General features: G+C 42.4%; 1 protein-coding gene across 5 annotated transcripts in view; it reads left to right on the forward strand.

Moving 5' to 3' along the window:
* Positions 1 to 20565, forward strand: part of arb2a (ARB2 cotranscriptional regulator A) — a 529674-nt gene that overhangs the window by 246031 nt on the left and 263078 nt on the right. For all 5 annotated transcript variants that reach the window (XM_080189122.1, XM_080189121.1, XM_080189123.1 and 2 more), the window contains exon 8: positions 17860 to 17979. In XM_080189122.1, coding sequence (XP_080045248.1) covers positions 17860 to 17979 — 120 coding nt within the window. The remainder of the gene's footprint in view (positions 1 to 17859; positions 17980 to 20565) is intronic.

Genomic DNA, 20565 nt, shown 5'->3' on the forward strand with positions numbered 1-20565 from the left:
TATTTACAAGCTTATTTATATGATGTCCTGGTTTCAAATTTTAGCAGGTTCTACAACAGTTGGGCAAACTGCTGCAACAGATTACCACCCAGGTGACAATGTTGAAAATGATTCCAGTTGTTTTTTTTTGTGCAATAATCCAATGTGCTTTAGTGCTTACTATGGCATAATGGACTTTTTTATTTTAATTTTTGAATACTGGTTGTGATTTTTGAATACCTGCTAAGCATGTTATTTATTGAGTTACTTTTGTTCTTGATTGATTTCCTTTATTTTCACATTTTTAAACCAATTCTTCAGAGTTGAGGCTATTGTAGAGTTATCTTTTCAATTTTAGATGGTTAAATGTAAAGATCGGGGAGGCAGCCCCAACAGTGGGCTGGAAGGTTGGGGCCGGCCTTGTCAGGTTTCTAGGAAGCCCAACAAAGCAATTCTCCACCGATGAGACAATTAATTGCCTGGCATCAGGGCTTCTGTTCCTTTAAAAGAAAAGATTCCTCTTCCAAGAACTGCCAGCTAATTGGAGGGCCCCTCAGTCCCAACAGTGCTATCTCGAGTGATGGGTACAGCTGGTACTGCAACTATCCTAGGCCAGCAACAATAGAGGAACCTCCAAAACCCAGGTAAATGTGTCAAGCTTGCCAGAGTCAAATTGGATAGGTGCTGGCAAGATGATGAAGTGGCAGGGTTATTGTTGAGGGCAGGGGTGACCATCATGGGTTGGGGAGGGCAGGTGGTGGTCGGAGGGGTTGTGAGGAAGGGTGGAGATCCCTGGACCACAGAGTGCCTGATCAAGAGGGTCTAAAACCTCCCCAGGCCAGCAAAGAGGCCCTGTTCTAATGCATGGCCTTCCCATGCGTGGCGATACAAAAGGGCACTAATTGGCCACTTAAGGTTTCAATTGGCCTCTGGGTGGGACAGCCACCCTCGACCGTCACCACCCACAAATGAATTGCAAGCAGTTTGGGAAGCTGCCTCTTAATCCACTCCTGTAGGCTGATTAAATTCACCCCAAGATGTGCAAAGAACTGATGTTCTTCTGTAATTTTTTAAAATACGTGTTGTTCACCTGTGGCATTGCATGGGTACACAAGACTAATCTCCAGGTGAAACAAGATTAAATGGCAGGGAATATAATTCAATCCTTTTTTAAAAGTTTATATAGCAAAACTTGGAAAGCACAAAAGCTTATTATAAAATCTTATTATAAAAGTTGGAAGTCGAATTAGTTGGAGCATTGAATTGGCGCTGCAGTTCAGCTGAGAAGTTTAGGCATGTAAATCCAAGATGCCACAGATATGCCATCATTGAATGCAATTATAGCATAGCAAGTTTAAAGAGTCTGTTTTCTGTTTTAAATCTCTACATAGGAATTTATTAAAGGAAATATTTGACACAAAAGGGTGGAAATAAGTTTTTGTCTGCGCAATGGTGATATTATTATGTTGCATGCCTTTTCTTCAGAACCGTAAAAACATTTTGCTTACACGTCCAGTTATTTTGATTTATGATGTATGGTATTTCCATCTCAAAGTGAAACAAAAGCAAAATAATAAAGAACAGTACAGCACAGGAACAGGCCCTTCGGCCCACCAAGCCTGTGCCAATCACTTTGTCTGTATTCCTCTTGTGCCTGTTCTCGTGTCTATCCAGGTAAGTCCTAAATGTCCCTAATGTACCTGCCACAACCACTTCACTTGCCAGCACATTCCAGGCCCCCACCACCCTCGGTGTAAAAAAAAGTTCCCCCCACAAATCTGTACTGAACCTCCCCTCCATATCTTGAACTTGTGTCCCCATGTAATCATCATTTCTGCCCTGGGGAAAAACCTTCTAACTGTTCACCTTTTGTGTCCCTCATAATTTTATAAACTTCTATCAGGTCAACCCTCAACCTCTGTCTTTCCAGGGAGAACAATCTCAGTTTACTCAATTTCTCCTCATAGCTAATACCGTCATAATAGGCAACATCCTGGTAAGCCTTTTCTGCACTCCTTCCAAAGCCTTAACATCCTTGTGGAGGTGTGGCAACTAGAATTGGACGCAGTATTCCAAATGTGGCCTAACCAAAGTTTCATACAACAAATTTGCCAATTTTTATACTCAATGCCCTGTTCAATGAAGGCAAGCATGCCATATGTTTTTTATAACCACCTTTTCCACCTGCGCTGCCACTTTTTAAGGATCTGTGGACTTGTACTTCCAGATCCCAGTGTGTCTATGCTCCTGATCATTCTGCCATTTATTTTATAGCTCCGACCTGAATTGGATGTACCAAAATGCATCATCTCACATTTGTCCAGATTCAATTCCATTTGCCATTTCTCCACCCAATTTTCCAGCCTATCTATATCCTGCTGTATTCTCAGGCAACCTTCATCACTGTCCGCAACTCTAGCAACCTTATTAACGTCCGCGAACTTGCTAGTCAGACCAGCTACATGTTCCTCCAGATCATTTATATCTATTACAAGCAGCACAAGTCCCAGCACTGATCCTTGCAAACACCACTAGTTACAGACCTCCAATCAGAAAAACACTCTTTCACTGCTACCCTCTGTCTTCTATGACTAAGCCTGTTCTGAATCCATCTAGCTAGTTCACTCTTGATCCTCTGTGATTTAACCTTTTGCACCAGTCTGCCAGGAGGGAACTTGTCAAATGCTTTACTAAAGTCCATGTAGAAAACATTCATGGCCTTTCGTCAATCATTTTTGTCACCTCCTCAAAAAAGTCAATCAAATTTGTGAGATATGATCTCCCAAAACCACACTGTCTGTCACTAATTCAGTTCCAAATGTGTGTAGATCCTGACCCTAAGAATCTTCTTCAACAATTTCACTATCACTGACGTCAAGCTCACTGGCCTATATGTACCCAGGTTATCCTTGCTACCCTTCTTAAATAATGGGACAACACTGTTCACCGTATGTTCCCCACTGCAACAAATAAGCGAAGCAAGCACATATAGCCTATAAAATAATAGAACATAGAACACTACAGCACAAACAGGCCCTTCGGTCCACAAGTTGCACCGATCACATCTATACCTACCAAGCCATAGAACTATCTGTAACTCCCAATCCCATTAGATCCCATATACTCATCCAGAAGTCTTTTAAAAAACCCCAGCGAGTTCGCCTCTACCACCACCGACAATAGCTGATTCCACTCACTCACCACCCTCTGAGTGAAAAACTTTCCCCTAACATCTCCTCTGTACTTGCTTCCCAGCACCTTAAACCTGTGTCCTCTTGTAGCGACCATTTCAGCCCTGGGAAATAGCCTCCGAGAATCCACCCTATCTATTCTTCTCAACATTTTATAAACCTCTATCAGGTCACCTCTCAACCTTCGTCTCTCCAGGGAGAAGAGACCTAGCTCCCTCAACCTATTTTCATAAGGCATGCCTCCCAATCCAGGCAACGTCCTTGTAAATCTCCTCTGCACCCTCTCAATAGCTTCCACATCCTTCCTGTAGTGAGGCGACCAGAACTGTGCACAGTACTCCAAGTGGGGTCTGACAAGGGTCCTATAAAGTTGTAGCATTACCTCCCGACTCCTAAACTCAATTCTTTGATTAATGAAGGTCAGTACACCATACACCTTTTTGACCACATCCTCCACCTGCGAGGCCAATTTAAGAGTCCTATGGACCCGGACCCCAAGATCCTTCTGCTCTTCAACCCAGCTAAGACTCCTACCCTTGATATTGTACTCCTGCCAAAATGGACCACTACACATTTATCCGTGTTGAAGTCCATCTGCCACTTCTCCGCCCAGTCTTGCATCCTATCTATGTCACGCTGAAACTTCTGACATCCCTCCAGACTATCCACAACACCACCAACCTTCGTATCGTCGGCGAACTTAGTAACCCATCCCTCCACTTCCTCATCCAGGTCATTTATGAAAATGACAAACAGCAAGGGTCCTAGAACAGATCCCTGGGGCACTCCACTGGTGACTGACCTCCAGGCAGAAAAAGACCCATCCACAACCACTCTCTGCCTTCTGCAGGCAAGACAGTTCTGGATCCACAAGGCCAAAGCCCCTTGGATCCCATGCCCTCTCACCTTCTCAAGAAGTCTTGCATGGGGGACCTTATCAAACGCCTTGCTGAAGTCCATGTAAAATACGTCCACCGCTCTTCCTTCATCAATGTGTTCAGTCACATTTTCAAAGAACTCACCTAGGCTCATAAGGCACGATCTGCCCTTGACAAAGCCGTGCTGACTATTCCTGATCATTCTAAACTTCTCTAAATGCTCATAAATCTTGTCCCTCAGAATCCTCTCCATCAACTTACCAACCACTGAGGTCAGACTCACCGGTCATTAATTTCCTGGGCTATACCTGTTCCCTTTCTTGAAAATAGGAACCACATAATCCTTTACCAAATAACCAAATAATCCTTTGGGACATCACCTGTGGCCAACAAGGAAATAAAGATTCCCGTTAGAGGCCCAACAATTTCCTCTCCTGTCTCCCTCAGTAATCCGGGATAGATGCCATCAGGCCCCAGGGATTTGTCTACCTAAATGATTTTTAATAAACCTAACACTTCCTCCCTCTTACTGATGACTTGTTCTAGAAGTTTACATACTCCTCTGAGACACCATCAATCAATGTGTCCCTCCTTTTGTGAATACCGATGTAAAGTACTCATTAAGGATCTCACCATTAAGGATCATTAAGGATCCTTACTCATTTAAGGATCAGGTGAGTGGGTGAGTGACCCAGCTGATGAAGGAGCATTGCTCCGAAAGCCCGTGCTACCAAATAAACCTGTTGGACTTTAACGTGGTGTTGCGAGACTTCTTACTGTGCCCATCTCAGTCCAATGGTGGCATCTCCACATCTTGGGATTCTTCTTAATCCTACCTGCCATGGACATCTTGTGATCCCTTCTGCCCTTCTAACTCCCTGTATGAGTTATTTTCCATTTTCCCTTTACTCTTCAAGGGCTTCATCGATTATTAGTTGCCTAGACCTTATGTACAACCGCACAGAAGGTTAGGGGGCATGGAGTTGGGGGTAGGGTGTTAGCGTGGATAGGGGATTGGCTGTCAAATAGGAGGCAGAGAGTGGGTGTCAATGGGTGCTATTTGGATTGGCGGTTGGTGACTAGTGGAGTGCCCCAGGGATCGGTGCTGGGGCCTCAGCTATTTACCATTTATGTAGATGATCTGGAGGAGGGAGCCGAGTGTAAGGTGTCTAAATTTGCTGATGACACAAAGATAAGTGGAACAGCAAATTGTGCAGAGGGTGTGGAAAGTCTGCAGAGGGATCTAGATAGGCTGAGCGAGTGGGCGAGGACCTGGCAGATGGAATACAGTGTTGGCAAGTGTGAGGTTATCCACTTTGGTAGGAATAATGGTGGGAAGGACTACTACTTACAGGGCAAAAAGCTGCAGCATGCTATGGTGCAGAGGGACCGGGGGGGTCCTTGTGCATGAGTCGCAAAAACCCAGCCTACAGGTGCAGCAGGTGTTCAGGAAGGCAAATGGGATGCTGGCCTTCATAGCGAGGGGGATTGAATATAAAAGTAGGGAGGTCTTGCTGCAACTGTACAGGGCACTGGTGAGGCTGCAGCTGGAGTACTGTGTGCAGTTTTGGTCGCCGCACTTGCACAAGGATAGTTTGGCCTTGGAGGGAGTGCAGAGGAGGTTCACTAGGCTGATACCAGAGTTGAGGGGGTTGACCTATGAGGAGAGGCTGAATAGACTGGGCTTGTACTCGTTAGAGTTTAGAAGAATGAGGGAAGATCTCATTGAGACGTATAAGATGATGAAAGGGATGGATAGGGTAGAGGTGGAGAGACTCTTCCCGCTCACAAAGGACAGCAGGACTAGAAGGCACAGCCTCAAGATAAGAGGGGGGCAGTTTAGAACAGAGTTGAGGAGGAACTTCTTCACTCAAAGGGTGGTGAATCTCTGGAATTCTCTGCCCGTTGAAGTGGTGGAGGCTACCTCGCTAAATATATTTAAGACGCGGGTAGATAGGTTTTTGGTAGGCAAGGGGATTAAGGGTTATGGGGAGAAAGCAGGAAAGTGGAACTGAGCCACTTCAGATCAGCTATGATCTTATTGAATGGCGGGGCGGGCTCGAGGGGCTAGATGGCCTACTCCTGTTCCTATTTCTTATGTTCTTTTTTTCTAACATTCTTATGTATGCATCCTTTTTCTTTTTGACTAGCCTTGCAATTTCCTTTGTCATCTACTGTTCCCAAATCCTGCCTTTCCTGTCCTTCCTTTTCACAGGCACATGCCTGTCCTGCACTCCGATCAACTGCTCCTTAAAAGACTCCCACATGCCAGATGTGGATTTACCCTCAAACAGCCTGTTCCAAACAACAGTCTCCAAATTCTGCCTAATCTGGTTGTCGTTAACCTTCCCCCAATTTAGCACTTAACCTTAGGAGAATACTTTTCCTTTTCCATGAGTATCTGAAAATTTAGGGAATTGTGGCCACTGTTTGCCATATGTTCCCCACTGCAACAAATGAGCAAAACAAGTACATTTGGCCTACAAAATAATGAGGAGCGTAGCTAAGGTAGTTAGTCAACATCTTTTCCCAAAGTTAGAGGAGTCTAAAACTAGAGGGCATAGGTTTAAAGTGAGAGGGGACAGATATAAGAGGGTCCAGAGGGGCAATTCTTTCACTCAGAAGGTGGTGAGTTTCTGGAATGAGCTGCCAGAAGCAGTAGTAGTGGCAGGTCCAATTTTGTCTTTTAAAAGCATTTAGACAGTTACATGGGTAAGATGGTAGAGAGGGATATGGGCCAAATGGGGGCAGTTGGGACTAGCTTAGAGGTAAAAACTGGATGGCATGGACAAGTTGGGCCAAAGGGCCTATTTCCTTGCTGTAAACCTCTACACTATATTAACTTTGGCAATACCTTCTCCAGTGTCATTAACACAAGAAGAAATTAATCAAGAAACATTAGCAAGATGCAGCAACTGTTTAAATCTGTTGGCTAAAAGTTGTATCCCTTGGAATCTATTGGAATCCAGGGGTAGCCTCTTACTTGGCTACCTCTGGTCTCGCTGTCCAATAACGTACTTTGGGTGACAGGTTCCCAATGCTGCTGGCTGAATCAGAGGGCAGGAAAATGTGAGCATTACTGAGGCATGTTGGGCATCAAGAGGTGCTGCTCTAAAGGTCTTCCTCAAATGCTTCTGGTCTACCACATTACCCAACTATTTTCCCTTTTTGTTATTTTTTAACCAAAATGTCCCACCTTGTATTTACTTCAGAAGGGATCAGTCTCTGCTCAATGGATTGAATGTTCACCCATTAAAACAAGCACCATTCCAGAAATAGGAGCAGGGGTATATTATTTGGCCCTTCAAGCCTCTTCCACCTTCAGTATGATCATTGCTGATCACCTAAGTCAACGTCATACTCACACACTGTCCCTGTACCCCTTGATCCCTTTGGAGTCTAAAAGTCTTATCTATTTCCTTTTGAAATATATTCAGTGACTTGCCCTCCACAGCCTCCTGTGATAGAGAATTCCATAGGTTCACCACGCTTTAAATGAAGAAGTTTCTCCTTATCTCAGAACCAAATGACCTCACTTCAGGGCAGTACTGAGTGAATTGGAGATGGAGGGTTTTTGGGGTTGGACAGAGAGAGACATGTCCCCTTTTCTTCATTCTCTGTCTCTTTTTGTTCAGGTCACATCCAACCCTTGTGATGCCTTGCTCTTATACTGTGGCTTGTTTCCTCTAAGCTAGTCCCAACTGCCCCCATTTGGCCCATATCCCTCTCTACCATCTTACACATGTAACTGTCTAAATGCTTTTAAAAGACAAAATTGGACCTGCCACTACTACTGCTTCTGGCAGCTCATTCCAGAAACTCACCACCTTCTGAGTGAAAGAATTGCCCCTCTGGACCCTCTTATATCTGTCCCCTCTCACTTTAAACCTATGCCCTCTAGTTTTAGACTCTTATTTCCTGGGCCTTTTCCTTTTTTAAAATTATTACTCACATTAGTTTTTTTCTTGTGAGGGGCAGTGAGTGGGGGGAGTGAGTATATTCATTGGGGGTGAAATGGAGGGGGGGGGCTGTGAAGGTGTTGGTCAGCATTCCTGGAGGAAGCGATTAGTGGGTGTGTGGATTCTGCCTTGTTTTTGATGGTTGGGGAGAGGTGGTTGTTGAGGTGGTGTGTGTTAGGGGGAAGGGGCTGTTAGGTTGGCGACTTTTATTGTGTTTCTGGGGGTTGGGGTGGATGTCAAGGTGGTATGTGTGTTGGATAATTTTTTTGGATTTCTTGGCTGGGGAGGTTTTTGTGTCTGTTGCTGAGTAAGTCTCCGGTTTGGAGGGCTTTTTCTGGGGGTAGCAGGTGGGCTACTGGGGGCAGGTCAGGAGTTGATGGGGGAGGGGGGGAACGATTCCTTGGGGTTTCCTGATAGGGATGTTGATGGGTAGGTAATGGGTTGAAGGGTTGTTTGTCGTCTTCCCATGTCTTGGCTCTTTTGCCTGCTGTGTATGTGTCTGTTGGGGTGGATGGGGGAAGAGGGCTACAAGAGCTCGTGGGATGGAGTGACTTTTTGTTTGAGGGTGTTTTATGTTGTGGTGGGTAGGTTAGCATGATGTGGATTAGGGTAGTGTGTAATGAGCCGGATTGGGGGCATTAGTTAGTGGAGCAAGGGGGTGTAGGAACATCCTTGTTTAACAGGAAGGTTTTCTAGGTTTGTCATGAGGCAAGAATTTTTGCTGACAGTACAAAATTACCTTTTTGACAATTTATTTATTTATTTGTTAGCATCCCAAGTCAACTTACATTAACACTGTAATGGAGTTACTGTGGAATGGTATACTGAGGGACAATTTAATATGGCCAATCTACCTAACTCGCACATTTTTGGAGCGTGGGAGGAAACCGGAACACCCAGAGGAAATCCACACTGACATGAGGAGACCGTGCAGGCTTCACACAGATAAACAGCCAACCTGGTGCCCCCAGTCTGTTTCTGTGGGTGGTTCAATGTGGCGGGATGGTACCATACATATTGTGTTCCATATATGTTGGTGTTTTGTGTTGGGGGCTGCGGGTTTATTATCCATTTGGGGTTGGAGGATTAAGATTATTTTTGAGAGAGGGTGTTTAGATTAAAGATTGTGTATATTGAAGTCCATATTGGGGGAAGAAAAAAGAGAAGGATGGTTAGGATTTCTCACAGAGATAAGTTAACAATCCTTATTTAAATTCTATATAAGATATATACAACAGAGTTAGTAAATGGGTTGAAACTGGTTTCATAACTTCTGTGCATCTTGATTGTAAAAAGTCTGACAGGAATGGATTAGGAGGTATCTCAATAAATTTGCTAGGTTTCTACCAAAGCATCACTGGGAGTCTTGCTGAGTCATGGGGATAGTCTGGAACTGCTATTTTGAGTTAAGCAACAAATTTACTCTGATTAATCAAAGGAGACTTAGTCCAGGTGCATTACTTGGGAATGTAACATTGATGTTTCACCCTCAAATAGCAGCTAATACCTGATTTCCTTTCTTCTTCTGATCTAGTTAATCTTTATCATGACTGCCCACAATTGGGATGGATGCTATAGTGAGTGAAGAAGGTTACAATCAGCACCCATATAAATCTTGACATTTGGAACTATGAAGCAGTGTTTGAAAAGGGAAACAAATGAAAGAGCCAGGCAGTAAATATTTTTAAAATACAGAATTTATGTTGGTACAAAATCGCACCAAATTTGGAAGTGTAGGACTTTACAGTATGAGACCAGGGAATCCAAATGCATGCAGGCAAATTATAAAAAGTCATGCTTGGAATATGTTACATTCTGAGCGCAACAGAATTTTAAAAAAGTCCTTAAAGCTTTTGCTTAATGAGACTGGCTAAGACATGAAGTGAAAACCTCAACAAACCAATTAAAAGACACAGGATGCAGTTCAAAGGGTAAATTTAGCCAGATTGTTGTGAAATGTGTAATGTGTTGATGTTTTTATCTTGTATAAGCATTATATTTGACATTTGAAATTTGAATGACTGAGAAAAAAAAGTACAATTTTCTTTCAAAAAGAATGTTGGACAATTTTATGGTCCTTCTTCAGTGTTCTGCTACTGGTGCATTGCCCTAACTGATAATTTAAGATTGGTTATTTTCATAAGCCTTCTTAATAGTTTCTCATTGGTGGTATTCCTGCCTCTCCTTTTGAATCGTACATTCTCTTCAGTTTTGATGGCTGTGATACATAGAGATGACAGGAGAGAGACAGAATAATAGTAAGGTTGGTGGCATTGGGATGGAAGAATGAGCTAGTATTAAAGTTCTGGAGGGAAAATGGAAGAAGACAAAAAACAAAAGATCACCTGATGAAGGAGCAATATTCTGAAAGCTCGTGCTACCAAATAAATCTGTTGGACTTTAACCTGGTATTGTGAGACTACCCCACTATTGTGTCTACCCCAGTTCAACACTGGCATCTCCACATCAGAACCATTACCAACAGTTATTGTCCAGTCACTGGGGGTGGATGTTTTGATCTGGCTTTGCAATCAATTACTTTTAAAGCACTTAAAATAATTAGACTGTGCAGGGGAAATGTCATCATGATAGGATAAACTGCAGCAGGATAACTGCACCTTACGGGAAATATGTTTCCTCATGTTGGATGTCAATGATCTGTTTGTTATGATGTATAGTAGAAAAATAGACAGATAACATTCAGGCAGATCTTGTTACGGGTCCACACACCCAACATTTCACTTTACAGTATGTGCTGGCAATAAGAACATAAGAAATAGGAGCAGGAGTAGGCCATCTAGCCCTTCGAGCCTGCCCCGCCATTCAATAAGATCATGGCTGATCTGTCGTGGCTCAGTTCCGCATTCCCGCCCTCTCCCCATAACCCTTAATCCCCTCTCTTATCAAAAACCCATCAACCCGCGTCTTAAAAATATTTAGCGAGGTAGCCTCCACCACTTCAACGGGCAGAGAATTCCAGAGATTCACCACCCTTTGAGTGAAGAAGTTCCTCCTCAACTCCTTCTAAACCGTCCCCCCTTTATCTTGAGGCTGTGCCCCCTAGTCCTACTGTCCTTTCTGAGCGGGAAGAGTCTCTCCACCTCTATCCTATCCATCCCACTCATCATCTTATATGTCTCAATGAGATCTCCCCTCATTCTTCTAAACTCTAACGAGTACAAGCCTAGTTTATTCAACCTCTCCTCGTAGCTCAACCCCTTCAACTGCAGCATCAGCCTAGTAAACCTCCTCTGCACTCCCTCCAAGGCCAAAATATCCTTGCGTAAGTACAGCGCCCAAAACTGCACACAGTACTCCAGCTGCGGCCTCACCAATGCCCTATACAGCTGCAGCAAGACCTCCCTACTTTTATATTCAATCCCCCTTGCTATGAAGGCCAGCATCCCATTAGCCTTCCTGACCACCTGCTGCACCTGCAGGCTGGGTTTTTGCGACTCATGCACAAGGACCCCAAGGTTCCTCTGCACCGTTGCCTGCTGCAGTTTTTCGCCACGTAAGTAATAATCCTTCCTACCATTATTCCTACCAAAGTGGACCACCTCGCACTTGCCAACATTAAATTCCATTTGCCAGTTCCTGGCCCATTCGCCCAGCCTATCTAGATCCTTCTGTAGACTCTCCACACCCTCCGCGCAATTTGCCGTTCCACCAATCTTGGTGTCATCAGCAAATTTCAACACCATACACTCGGTTCCCTCCTCCAGATCATCTATATAAATGGTAAATAGCTGAGGCCTCAGCACCGACCCCTGGGGCACTCCACTAGTCACCAACTGCCAATCCGAATAGCACCCATTGACCCCCACTCTCTGCGTCCTATTTGACAACCAATCCTCTATCCACGCTAACACCCTACCCCCAACTCCATGTCCCCTGACCTTCTGCAATAACCTCTTGTGAGGTACCTTGTCAAACGCCTTCTGAAAAATCCTTTGCACCAAATTGCAAGAATCAATCCATGGGCTCAATAGGGGAGCTTTATGTATGCATGCTGACGCATTATCAGGCATGATGACATCGGTTCACGTTACCAATATCATCATGCCAGTTCGGGATAATATGGCTGATGGGTGGGGCTGAAAATCGGGAGACTGCCACAAAATTTAAATGTCATTAAATTAGGTGTTTAAGCTCATTAATCAGGCAATTAACTGGAATAATGTGTTGTGTGAGCAATAAAATGCTTGCAGATTGTGTTTCACACCAGGGTGAATTTCCCTTTTTTTAATTAAGCAGCTTGTTTGGGCGGGTTTAAAGGGTTTATTTGGTCCCTGAGTTTCAGATCAGCAATTCAGAGTTCTTTGACTGCTGGGAGTGCTTCATGCAAAAATCAGAGTTTGCATTTCTAACAGACCTTATTTAGACACCTTATTCCTCATGCAGCAAGGTCCATTTAGACCTTGATAATCACCTAATCCTTCAAACTAGACCAACAATGGGGATTGTGGTCTCCTTAGGAGTCATAACCCCAAATAAGGAAGATGAGGAGGAGAAGTGTGAGAGGGCTTGTCTGGAGGTGCAGGATGCAGTGGTGGTGCATAAGGGAGGCAGAGCTGTGCCAAACCCAGAGGGTTTGCCATCATGAATCCCCGATGGAGGTATAAAGGGACTTCTGCAGCTGAGTGAGTGTATAGGCAGAGACTGAGCTATCTTCAGATGCCCAAAACACAATACAAGAGGAGCCTCAGGTTCCTAGGAACCACAATCATATTACTTTGTGACATGCTGGCAGGGGAGTTTTTGTGCAGCTGCCTTGGAGGTCACCCGGTACCTGCATCCATTAAGGTCATTGTTGCGTCAAACCTCTTTGTGACGGACTTTTCAGGCAACTTGGAGACCTGAGTGGCATAACGCGATCTGCTACACACCACTTTATCAAGGTCTTCACAGATGTTATGTTCAGAAGGGCAGGAAATTGCATCTCTTTACAATGGATGGCCAGAGCCAACTGGAAAGAGCCAGAGGGTTTGCAGTGATTGCAGGTTTCCCCAAGGTACAGAAAGCTATTCACTACACACATGCCATGAAGACTCCTGCTGGATAGCCCTGCATCTTTATCATGGTCATGGTGATGGGCTTCCACTCACTGAACGTCCAGCTAGTCTGTGATCATAATCAATGGATGAAGCAGATCTGCATTACATACCCAGGCAGCTCCTTCATTCTGTGTAACTCAGAGGTGCCAGATATTCAGTGACCCTGATGCCCTGGATGTATGGCTTCTAGGTGATGAGGGTTATCCATGAAGCGATCATTCATGATGCCTATGAGGGTACCGGAATAGATGCAGAGAGGATCGGGAATCACAGCCACAGAAGCACCAGAGCCATCATCAAACAGACCATCTGGCTGTTGAAAATGAGGTTTCAGATGCCCAGACAGATCAGGAGAGGCATTTTATCTCACTCCATCATGTATGTCCCTCATGGCCATGTGGTGTCCATAACCTCGTGATTCAGAGAGGGGATGCCCTTGAGGAGGAAAGGATGCCAGATGGGGGCATTCATTTGAGGGTGAGGACAAGAAGAGGTGAGGGAGCACTGCAACATTCAAGTAAAAAGCCCTGGATGTGATCACATGAATGGTTGTGACACCAGGGATGGCTTGATAAGGCAGAAGTTTCAGTAGTTTTTGGGGTCTTGGTCACAGCATGGGGATCCAGACCTTTGTCCATGTGGAATATTAGACTCATGTCATTGTTCTATCAGAATACCAACCCTGTCCAGCTATTGACACTCAGTACATCCTGCCCTGTCTCAAAAAATTAAAACTAATGACCAGCTCCCTGATGGGGTTTAACAGCAATAACATATTAAAATAACCTTTGCAAGAGGGACAATAAGGTTATGTGTATGTACATGGTAATTATGAGACGTAATATTAACAAACATAAATAATTCACTGATGCGTGATGGTTATAAAAATAGGCAACAGGCCTTGAAGGTTTAAACAAACAAATAACTTTATTGAAAGGATGTTAACACCACATGCTGCTGAGATAGACTGCCCATTTGCCCGCAAATGGCCATTGATTTTATCAGTGATGTCATGTGATTGGTCTCTTAAAGTTTCCAGTTCCATGGTAAAGTTGCTAGTGAAGTAACACTAGAAATAACATGAATACACTTTTCCTCCCCCTTTAAATCAAAGGTTCCTGGCATCAATAACAATATAACATGAACAATCAAAATCAGCAATAGGAACAATTAATAAACAATAATTCAATAGGTTAGACGTTCTGGAGACCATTGCTCTCATGTGTGGTTGTTTGTGAACCTAAGGTACCTGGTTTTCAGTGTTTACTCTGACCAGTGGTATCTGGCTTGGTTGGGACATTGTGGTTGTCCTAACCAGAGTCAATAATATTTTGAGGTTCACTTGGTGTTTAGTGTTCTCAACGTATTCCACTCTTTCATTGTAGCTTTTTGTGTTTGGCTTTTCTGGCTGTACCAGATTTCTTAGAATGTTTAAATGCTTTCCCTTTATGTCCTCGACCCCGACCCCGTCCCCGTCCCCGTCCCATCATGCTCAGGAAAGTTGGGACTACTGAATCTGTCACTATCTTGTTTGTTTGGATAAAATTGTCGAATCTGTACATATGAGCTCCATCACTCTGCATTCTCATTGAACAATCCCACAGTGCCAAAAACTCCTGCCGTAAAAAGGCATGTGTGAGCAAAATGTGCCACAAATTTTCAGCACTATTTGGCTTCTTTTCTCCTCAAAACAAGGCAACCCCGAGTTTAGGTTGCCTTCCTTTGTGTTTTACAATGTCCTCAGCTCTAAATTTATTGTTGCAGGGTATTTGATGCTCATGGTGCTCTTGGTCATATAGTCATAGAAGTTTACAGCATGGAAACAGGCCCTTCAGCCCAACGTTATATGCTGTCTTTTTTTAAACCCCTAAGCTTGTCTCAGTTGCCCGCATTTGGCTCATATCCCTCTATACCCATCTTACCCATGTAACTGTCTAAACACTTTTTAAAAGATAGAATTATACCTGCCTCTATTACTACCACTGGCAGCTTGTTCCAGATACTCACCACCTCTATGTGGAAAAAATTGCCCCTCTTTACCCTTTTGTATCTCTCCCTTCTCACCTTAAACTCATGCCTTCTAGTTTTAGGTTCCCCTACCTTTGGGAAAATATGTTGACTATCCAGCTGATGTATGCCCCTCATTATTTTATAGACCCTTATAAGGCCATCCCTCAGCCTTCTACGCTCCAGCCTTTCCTTATAACTCAAACCCATCAAGTCCCAATAACATTCTAGTAAATCTCTTGCGCACTCTTTCTTGTTTAATAATATCCTTTCTATAATAGAGTAGACAGAACTGTATATAGTATTCCAAGTGTGGCCTTACCAATGTCTTGTACAACTTCAACAAGACATCCCAACTCCTGTATTCAATATTTTGACCAATGAAACCAAGCATGCCAAATGCCTTCTTCACCACTCTGTCCACCTGTGACTCCAATTTCAAGGAGCTATGAACCTGTATCCCAAGACCTCTTTGTTCGTAACTCTTTGCGCCCTACAATTAACTGAGTAAGTCCTGCCCTGTTTCAGTCTACCAAAATGCATCACCTTAATTTATTAAACTCCATCTGCCATTCGTCAGCCCACTGGCCCAATTGATTAAGATCCTGTTGCAATTCCAGATAACTTTCTTCACTGTCCACTATGCCACCAATCTTGGTGTCATCTGCAAACTTACTAACCATGCCTCCAATATTCTCATCCAAATCACTAATGTAAATGAGAAATAATGAAAGTGGACCCAACACTGATCCTTGAGGCACACCACTGGTCACAGGTCTCCAATTTGAAAATCAACCCTCTACAGTCACCCTCTGGCTTCTGTCATCAAACCAGTTTTGTATCGATTTAGCTACCTCACCCCAGATCCCATGAGATTGTTACAAACCTTTTTGAGCAGAGCATGTGGCAAGCTTCTTTCTGAAGTTGTTTTCTCCAGAGTCTTTGATTATTTTTTGGTTGCTCCGGTGGCTTTCAGCTATGAAACTTCTTTGGGTTTTAGCTATGGGCTGAGACTTATGTGTTTCACTCAATTATGTCAGACATCAGTCCACCTCCCACTTTCCTTACCGCTGTTTCTCCCAGTTTCAGTCTTTTGCATTCTCACCAGACATGTGCTTTCCTCCAAATTCGCCTCTGCCAATTGACCTGGAGATCTCAGATGTGAAGAGCATGAGAAACACCTCTTTGAATGGAGTCAGAATCATCAGGTCTGGAACAGTCCTCCAGTTTGGTTTCTCTTCCAGACATTATGGACATGGAAAATTGGTGAAACGTTGCAATTACTAATACTGTTAGGTTATTTCATGTGTTCCTGCCTATGCATGATCAACAAAATGCTCAGCAGCCAGGGTACTGTCCACCTTGCTCGTCTGCACAGGCTCCCAGCCCTACATCCTCCCACCTGGACTAAAGAACAGTACAGCGCAGGAAACACGCCCTTCGGCCCTCCAATATTAAGTTCGCACAGGCATTAGCACTGACACCAGTGCCTTTGCTACATCGTGCTGCCATGGACTGCGAGACAAATACACATGTCTCACAACACTACCCTGGAGGTTTCTGATACATGAATACACATGCTGAGATACTTATTAACTCTGGCTAACCTCAGTGGGTCATTGAGCCTCTTCTGACATTATGTCTACGTGCACCTCCCCAGCCCACTGCTGCTGACCTCAGTAGCAATCTCCTTCCAGGCTGCGCGTCTTTCAGTCAAAGGTCCCCTTTTCCTGTTTGCTGGCATTAGTAGCTCATGCAGTTAGACACAGCCCAGAGGAGGCGATGTATAGAGTTCTTATCCAATTTAGAGCCACTTTGACACTTCTCCCATCAATTCTTTTACTTGGACATCTTTGAAAGGAAACACACAATAACCAGTTAACTCTTCTATGCCATGATCATGAAATGATCAAGTTGAATGCCACCTTTGACTAGTGGCATATAATGGACATTTCAGACAAAGTTTAAAGAGATGCGCAATTAACTAAAAGGCCTTCAAGTATCTCCAGGTCAAAAATAAAGAAGTGTATGCTCTTGGAACACATTTTCTGGGTTACCTGACTCTCCCCTGTGCAGATGACCCTTTAAATGACTGTTCCTGATCTCATACTGGATCAAGGTCAAAAACCTTTGATGTTGGACATTCCATTCTCTCTGACCAAGGCAGAATCCTCACTTCCTATGGCCCTGAACGTACCCCCTGCTCCCAAGTGGTCTATTTGCATGCTAGGATGGTGGGCCTGGAAGTCAGAAGGCCATTCACTCCCAAATGAGGTTCCTGCCCTCTGTGCTGGATTGTGCTATTCAGCCCCATCTCTTAGTTAATCTGTAAACAGTGGGGATGGTTTATCACCAAAAGAATAAAAGGAGAAGTTTGGAAAGTATTCTTAAGCAGACAATTGTTAATGGCGGAAACATAATCTACTAATATGTTTTTAAAGGAAATGAATAAATATATATTTTTAAAAGGATATGATATAACGGCAAGAGAATGGAATTGAATATACTGTACTTGAAGAGAACTGACAGAGTCAAGATGGAGTGAATGACCTCCTTAGGTGCTGGAAGGTTTTGTAAGTCTATAAACATTTATTGTTGGTAGCTACTTCAATATGCCTTTAGTTCTTAAACCACTCTATCTCATGTACTTTATATTACAGCCAAAGAATACATTTTTTCGAGAAGCATACTCCAGATTCCTCCAAACACCCTCACCAATAAGTAGCATAATTCTCTAACTTGGATTTGCATTTTTTAATTGTCTTTGTTTTCTCCATTCCTTTGGCAGGATAACAGCACTCCAGAGGAGCATACAGTCTATGTCTGGGATCACTTCATTTCTAAATCATCAGCCAAGAATGTAGTTTTTGTTGCCCACAGTTACGGTGGCTTGGTGTTTGTGGAGTTAGTAAGTACTTTCTTCTCACTGCCAGATGGGATCAAATACAATGCTTGTTTTTTTTTTACTGCACACTTCAGACAACCTGAGCATGCTGTACCTCTTGCTCAGTTAAACAATGTGGAAGTGATTTTTTTGCCCCTAGATTTTCAAGCTATCAACTAACCTAAGTTTTAATCCAAAGTATTTTGGTGCTTTAATCACCAGAACATTGGACACAGGCAAATACATTTATTGGCTTCTTTTTACAGGATACTCTTTAATGCCAAAATAAGTTTATATTAGCAGAAACAGGTTTGGTGTGTGAACATGGTTTTTAATGTTCTTTACTATTTGGTTTTGGTCCTTTTTGGATAGAAATGTTAATTATTCTTGATTATAATTGAGATTATTTTGATTAATTGGCAGTGTAATGTAAACAGGGAAACAGTTGGACTGCTGCCATAGATGATAAAACATTATTGAATGAATTACAGTAAAAAAGTCAAAAAACATGGCAGGATAACATCATTGAGAACAATAATGTCATATCTTCTCCTCCCAAGCAAAAAATATACATTTTGAAAATAATTTATTTGGAGAAGACCCAATATTTGTCACAGTTTTAGATGGTATATTTTGTAGAAAGGTTCTGCCATGGTTTTGGAAAAGTTGTATGTTTTTTCTTTTCCTTGCCCATTTTCTTCTCTGCCAAATTTCACTCCTCTCCTGGCAGCAGTGCTTTTCTGTTGTGGTACAGTTCCAGATGAACGCATAATTGGCAAATAAATTTCAGTGTAGCTAAAAGTGAGTTCCTGTGCCTTGATCGCAAGTATAGGAGACCACATACTGATTCAATAATATGACTGCAAATGAGTTAGAGGAGCAAAGGGATCTAGGAGTACAGATACATAAATCACCAGAAGTAGCATAGCAGGTTAATAACACCACTTAAAAAAGTAACAAAGCACCAGAGTTTTTTTTCTCTAAGGATAGGGTTGGAAAGCAGTGAAATTCTGTTAACGGTTACATTGAATCTTGATTAGATCAGACTTGCAGTGTTATGCAGGTTCTGGTCCTTTTATTTTAAAATAGATATAGAAGTACTGGAGAAGGTGCAAAAAAAGCCATTAAGATGATATCAGAACAGGGTGATTATACTTATCAAGATAAGATAAACTTGCTGGGTCTCTTTTCTCAAGAAAAGAAGGCTGAGGGAGTAGCTGATGAAGGTTTTTAAGATTATGAAAGGACTTAATACAGTAGAAGTAGAGAAAATGTTTGCCCTTATACAACAGTCCAAAACTAGAGATCATGAATGAAGATGGTCATTAATGAATACAGTAGGAATTCAGGAGAATCTTCTTTACCCAAGGAGTGATAGGAATGTGATTGTGCTACTAGAAGGTTTAGATAGCTCCATTTAAGAAGCTAGCTAAGCATAGATGGGAGAATTTTGTGATGGAGTTAGATGAAGAAGGTTCATGCATAAATGCTGACTAAGACCATTTGGGCAGAATGGCCTGTTTCAGTGTTGTAGACTCCATGTGTGTTACTATTTGCCCTCTGGTACCATTATTCATGTGTGATTCTAGACTGTGATACTTCACAGACTATTCTACAACAGGGAAACAGTAGATCCTGCTCTTGTCTGCACTAGAATTCTATGATGCACAATTTCAGCATGGTTAGGGAATAATAGTGAGGAGTGGGAGCACTGACTTAACTTCTCCTTATCTACATAAATAATGCTTAACTATTGTTAGCACTGCTAAAATCAGTTAACTCAGCACAAACTGGAACTTTCTAAACTCTGTAGTTCAGCTGCTCACTGAATAAATTTGCTAATCTGAGGAAAGTTGCTTTTTTAACATTTTGTTTTAATAAAAATAAAATCAAAAATATATTTTTAATAAAGTACTGTAGTTCATAGATTTTTCTTTGATCCCATTGTAATAGTCTGCAGTATTATAAACAAAGTACAAGATGATAAATATATCAGTGTCTCAGACAGATGAAAATAAAGTTTGCCTTATGTTAAAACTAATTTTTGGGGTCATTACAACATTGCATATGCAAAAGGAAAATTATGAAACTTTGCTAAGATGGGTGTACAGCATACACATAGAAGACAGGAATGAAAGACAAAATTGATGGAGAGTTGCCTTTAATTACATTGCCAAAATTGAACATTGGAATACAATTTTACAATTGTTCAAAATTAAATACAAATTCATATGAATCCCTATGTTTTAAATATGCTATTTTGCATGGTGAGAACACAATAGATGTTTAGTAAAAAGTTAAGTTTATGTTTTTTTGGATTTAGTAATAAATTTTAGAAAATTTCCTAGGAACTGAATTAAAATCATATTGCAATTTTGAAATGGAAAGTGAGATGATTGACCTTTAGTCAGTGAAGTATTGGTGTTGCTTGTGGATATGGTAAATTATGTTTGTCCTCAGACTAAATAATTATGTGTTTCCACCTAACAACTGAAATGAAGGACAGTGGATGACCAGTTTGACATTCTTTCTGTCTATGTCTCTCATCACACTGGTGGATACTTTTTCCACTTTTGTTCTTCACTATAATGCATCCAGATGTCTCAGAGC

The sequence above is a fragment of the Carcharhinus amblyrhynchos genome, chromosome 5 (assembly GCF_965287045.1).
Source record: "Carcharhinus amblyrhynchos chromosome 5, sCarAmb.v2.hapA, whole genome shotgun sequence".
NCBI lineage: Eukaryota > Metazoa > Chordata > Chondrichthyes > Carcharhiniformes > Carcharhinidae > Carcharhinus > Carcharhinus amblyrhynchos.